The sequence below is a fragment of the Pyrus communis genome, chromosome 13, assembly GCF_041283825.1.
Source record: "Pyrus communis isolate YQ-2024b chromosome 13, ASM4128382v1, whole genome shotgun sequence".
Taxonomy (NCBI): domain Eukaryota; kingdom Viridiplantae; phylum Streptophyta; class Magnoliopsida; order Rosales; family Rosaceae; genus Pyrus; species Pyrus communis.
Window position 1 is genome coordinate 6,154,123 of NC_142577.1, and position 6,020 is coordinate 6,160,142.

Sequence of the window (6,020 nt, forward strand, 5' to 3'; positions counted from 1 at the left end):
ATAATTGTTTGGATAATCTCACATTAATCTTGAAATGATGCGTTGAAACTAACCTTGTTTTAAATTGTTTGAAACTAACCTTGTTTTCTTGGACATGCAGGATTCTGTAGGTGATTCATCAAGGATTTTTCAAAGATTTCCAACCCCCTTTGCCGTCTTTTTCAGAAAGATGTACCTTTCAAGTTCGATGAGGAATGTGAGAAAGCCTTCAAACACCTCAAGGAGATGCTTACTTTAGCCCCCATCATTGTTCCACCAGATTGGAGCCTTCCTTTTGAGCTTATGTGCGATGCTTCCAATTATGCATTAGGTGCTGTTTTGGGACAAAGAATGGACAAACAGCCACACGTCATATACTATGCCTCTCGGATCTTGAATAACGCTCCATTGAACTATTCCACAATGGAAAAAGAACTTCTTGCTGTTGTTTTTACTTGGCACTAAAGTTATTGTTTATTATGATCATGCAACATTGAAGTACTTACTTACGAAGAAGGAGGCCAAACCAAGGCTTATTCATTGGATGCTTCATCTCCAAGAGTTCGATATCGAAATCCGGGACAAGAAAGGAAGTGAAAACGTGGTGGCTGACCATTTGAGCCGTATGGTGCATGAAAAAGATGCCGTGCCTATCCCAGAGACATTCCCTAATGAGCAGCTGTTGTCCCTCGAGGTAAGTGAGCCATGGTATGCCGATTTAGTTAACTACTTGGTCATTAAACAAGTTCCAAGCACTCTAAATAATCACCAACATGATAAACATAAGAAAGAGGCTCGTTTTTATGTGTGGGATGATCCTTATTTGTGGAAATACTGTGCTGATCAAATCATTCGTATGTGTGTGGATGATTCTGAATTTCATTCGATTTTAACTTCTTGTCACACTTATGCATGTGGAGGTCACTTTGGGACTCAAAGGACTGCACATAAAGCACTTGAATGTGGTTTTTATTGGCCTACTATCTTTAAGGATGCTAGAATTTTTTGCATAACATGTGATCGTTGTCAAAGAACCGGAAACATTGGTTCAAAACATCAAATGCCGTAGGCCCCTATCTTTTGTGTCGAAATTTTTTATGTTTGGGGCATTGATTTCGTGGGTCCTTTTCCTTCATCTCATGGTTTTGTTTATATTTTACTTGTGGTTGATTATGTTTCAAAATGGGTGGAAGCAAAAGCCACCCGTACTAATGATTCCAAAGTGGTTGCAGATGTTGTGAAAACTAATATATTTGCAAGATTTGGAATGCCAAGGGTTCTTATTAGTGATGGGGGTTCCCATTTTTGTAATCAAAACATTGTGGCGTTGCTTAAGAAGTATAACGCCACGCATAAGGTGGCAACACCTTATCATCCTCAAACAAGTGGGCAAGCCGAAGTTTCTAATCAGGAAATCAAACAGATTTTGGAGAAGACCGTTGGGCCAAACTGAAAAGATTAGAGCTTGCGTTTTGAATGATGCATTGTGGGTGTATTGTACGGCCTACAAAACACAAATTGGAATGTCCCCATTTCGGCTCATCTATGGGAAACCATGTCATCTTCCTGTTGAGTTAGAGCATTGTACACATTGGGCAGTCAAGACATTCAATATGGATATTGACGCCGCTGGAATTCATAGGAAGCTTCAATTGAATGAACTTGAAGAGATTCGGAAAGATGCGTACGAGAACGTTCTTATTTACAAAGAGAAGTCGAAGGCATTCCATGACAAGATGATTCGTACCAAGACGTTTGTCGTAGGGCAGAAAATGTTACTCTTCAATTCCCGCCCTCGATTGTTTCCAGGTAAGTTACGTTCTAAATGGATGGGCCCGTTTGTTGTTACTAATGTCTTTCCTTATAGTGCAGTCCAAATTCAAAGTTTAAAGACCGGAAACGATTTCAAAGTGAATGGACATCGTTTGAAGCCATACTGTGAGCACTTTGAGGAGCATGTCGTGGAGAATATACCCCTCCAGGCTGTGGGCTCCAATGAAGCTTAAAAGGAGGTATCGTCCGGCTGGAAGACGTTAAAGCAAGCACTTCTTGGGAGACAACACATGCGTTCAAATAAAGAAGACCTAGGAATCTCTGGCTCCACAACTAGATTTGCATTCCTAAACTCTACTCTTTATTGCTTTTACTTTACCATAATTGTCATGTTTGTTAGTTGTGTTATTTGGTTGTTTGTTTGTGAGTCTATGTTTGAAACATTGAGGACAATGTTTGGTTTAAATGTAGGGGGTAAACAAATGATTTTGCATTGAATTTCGTCAGATTTTATCACCTATCACTTCTAATGTTGTTTCTCACTGTTTTTAAGTGTTTGTAGTGTGTTTTGAAGTGTTTTAATGTGTCTTAAACAGAAAATACGAAAATTTTAAAAAAAATTCGAAAACAGTGTTGAAAAACCCAAAAATAGTTGTTTTAAGAGTCGTTTTTGTGTGTTTGTTTGTGTCTTAGGGTACCTTCCAACACAATGATGAGGATTTGGTTTTTAATTGCATGACTATTAAAGAAAGTTACAAACATGGATGGAAGTTTGATTTCCTCTTTGGTTTATGCTTAGTTGTAGTTGTTGTTTACGAATTCACATGTAATCACAAGGAAAAAAAATCAATTTTTGTAACATGCTTGAAGGAAGGAACTCAAACTAATGCTAGTTCCCTGAGAGACTTGAGCCGAGTTATTAATCTGTGATGTTTTTGTTTTCTAAAGTCGTTGCATGATGTCATTATTTCTTTGTTTGGTTACTACTTAGAATACGTTTCATCAGTATAGTTCCAAATACTAGAACTCATGCCCATTTCATTCAAAACATGAAAGTGAGTGCATAACGTACAATAAGATAAAGTTGTTTAGTTAAACCATTGCCAAAAAGCCTTACCCTTGCATTTGTATTGTAGGTTTAACCCTTTTGCGCCTTATTTAGCCTATTTTCTTTGTTAACCACATTATCCTTACCTAGCCCAGAATAGGACTATCCATACCCTTGTTCTTAAAGGATAGTGAAGCATGACTTAGAGGGAATTCCTTTGGATCTACAATATGCAGAAAAACAAGTGTGGGGGAAGGGTTTTCATTGAAAAAAGAAAAAAAAAAAAAGAAAAAAAAAAACGTGAAGAAGAAAAAAAAAATAAGAATAAAAAGTTGAGAAAAGAAGGAAAAAGAGTTGAAAATAAGTGAGAATGAACTCACAAGTATAGGCTGTTGAAGAAAGGGTCCAAAAGTTTGAATCTGGCCCTAAGTGTTGTGTGAATCTCCCATGCGTATTTAAAGTTGATTTCTGCATTCAAAAGTGAATTCTAAGTGCTTATTTCATTACTTTGCTTACTATTGCCTTAAGAACTTTTGTTTATCCTAAGCTTTCTTTGTTAGCCAATACCTTAGCCCCGTTACAACCCTTTGACTTCTATCTTGATTGTTATGTGTTTCAACATGTGGAGTTTAAAATTGGTACGAGTATATGGTATCCCTGGTTCTCGCGTCTAAGTAGTGGCATTCCATTCATGAGATCATATACATATGTATTAATAATTCCAGAAATTGCCTTCTTTGATTATACATATGTGAGTGCTTGTCTACATGTTTACATCAATCTTCTCACATATACCTAGTGTAGGGAGTGTAGCCAAAAAATCTGTGTGAAAATAAAGAGTATATCCGGTGAGGAATTGAGGGATTCTCTAAGGCATGTTACTATATTCAAAATGTTGTTTTAATTGATTACATGCAAGCTAGAGAGTGGTGACTACGGTTAAGTATATGCCTGAGAGTAGGGATAGCTAAAATCTATAGGAGTAGTAATTTTTAACATGTCATGTTTCATTGGAAATCCCTGAGGCAATTGTTGGAACATTTAGGTTGTGTTTTGTTTTCTTTGTTTTGCTCGGGGACTAGCAAAAGCTAAGTGCGGGCGACTTTGATAGGAGCATATTTATGCAACTTAGCTTGTTTTCTTGCATTTACACAGTTAGTTTCTATTTATTATAGTGATTTAAGCTATATTTTCGTGTGTTTGTAGGTTTAAATGGCAAAAGAGGCAAGAAAGTGCATTTTGAAGCAATTTGGAGCAGTTTTGGGCTTGGAATGGATAGCTTGCAGATGGAGCAAGTTGGATGGATGAATTTGAAGTCAAAAGAGGCTAGGAACATGCAACAAATCTGGAGAAACAAGTTCAAGACAAAGAAGATAAGGAAAGAGCAAGATACATGGAACATTATCCAAACATCCTTATCTTATCCAACCTTATCTTATCTTATCCTAACCTAATCTTGTTCCACCTTAATTCCAATTGCAAAGAGGACTTAATTTCAGATTAATTCACCCAAATATCAGGTTCTAGAAGCTCTATCCTTCTCCTACATTGGTGCCGCACCCCTTAGCCCTTGTTCTTCTAGAAATCGGCCATAATACCCTTTCTTGAAGGCCTAAATCCTTGCCGCAAGTTCCTAACCTTTACCCCTTAGGATTGTGCATTCCCTTCAGATTTTGGTGCACCCTAGTCCTTTTCCCACCTAGTTTTTGCCAAACCCTAGACCTAATTCTAAGGGATTTCAGCCGTGCATCATATATATATTTAAGTGTGTGCCACAGAAAAGGGGGAGAACCACAGAGAGCTTTTACATGACAAAAATTCAGAAAACACACAAAGATTGTGCCGTAGGTTTTTGAGAGTTTTTGAAGACTTGTGATGTGCAAGGAAGGAAGGAGAGGAAGAGTGTCGTGCAATCTGCCATCCAAAGGGAGTGCCGCAGCCTACTTTGGAGTGTTGGAGCGTTTTTGGGTTCTTTCTATCCTTAGTTTTACTTTGATGTTTATTTCAATTTGGTTTTCAATTATGATGAACATGCAGAACTAATTTCTTTTTAGTTGGAGGATAATTTGAAACCATGATTATATGTTTTATATGAATTGATTACATCCAGTTATTGTTTCCTAAGTCTTGAATGTGATTTGCTTATCTGAGTTATCAAAACTTGTTTATGTATGTTGGTTGAGGGTCGACACTTAATTTGCATGCATGAATTTGATGCTAGAGTATAAGGGAGTTTCACCTAATTGTTATGAACTTATATTCACAAGTAGTGGAAGTCACTAGTCATGATTGTGTTAAGTAAATTCTTGGCATGAGTATCATGCTTTTCATAGTTACGAATTGCCTCATCAATGCTTATGGTTTTCAAAGAACTTAATGATCTTTGATATGTCTTTCTATTATGCTTTTCATAGTTAGGGAACTTGATAACGATAATTTGGTTGCAATGCGTATTCCATCCAATTCAATGAGTTAAGGAAAATCTGATGGTTAATTTGTGCTATCACAGTTAACTTGGGGTGTTGTCATTCATAGTCTAAAGGAATAATAATTGGAAATTCGTTTGTATGCATATGTCATGTGTGGAGAAGGACCCTCTAACTAGCCTTTCACCCTTTTTAATTCACCAAATTCGTTTTTATAAAGTGTTTTATGCAAAGTTTCTATTTTAAGTTTTAAATTCGTCAAATACAATTCCCCTTCCATTGAGTATTGTTATTTGAGTCAAAATCTGTTTTCTTTTAGTCACTTGAGTCAAGTTAAGTCTTATTTTTGTAAAAATCACTTGTTAGGTCTAGAATTGAGTCTTTTTTATTGTTTGTTGCTGTTTTGAGTGTTTTGAGTCAGTTTTGAGTCTAATTTAGTGTTTTTAAGTCTTATTTGTGTTGATTAGCATCCCTAGTTAATCCCCGGTCTAGAACAATCCCTACTTACATATATGCTACAATTGTTAACATTAGGGTTTAATTTGTGTGTCAAGTTAATTTTCACATCAGCCTACTCGGTTGATTTTGTACGAACCTTCCCAGATGGGAGCCATCTTTTTGGAGCCTTCTCGTCGGGTGGTGATGAAGGCTTTTCTTAGGACTAAGTCTCTTGGCTGGAACCACTGGATTTTTGCCATCTTGTTGTAGCTGGAGATGAGCTGCTGCTAATAGGCTGCAATCTGGGTGATAACTTTCTCGCGCTCTTCCTCTACCAGGTCTATGTTGGTGGCTAT

The 6,020-nt window shown here is 37.0% G+C and overlaps 1 protein-coding gene across 1 annotated transcript; it reads left to right on the forward strand.

The window, feature by feature from the left end:
- Window positions 1-1,592: 1,592 nt before the first annotated feature.
- On the forward strand, window positions 1,593-1,985 carry LOC148691666 (uncharacterized). Its single transcript, XM_088683379.1, has 2 exons — window positions 1,593-1,788; window positions 1,852-1,985. Exons 1-2 carry the CDS (start codon window positions 1,593-1,595, stop codon window positions 1,983-1,985), a joined length of 330 nt encoding a protein of 109 aa, XP_088539505.1.
- Window positions 1,986-6,020: the final 4,035 nt, after the last annotated feature.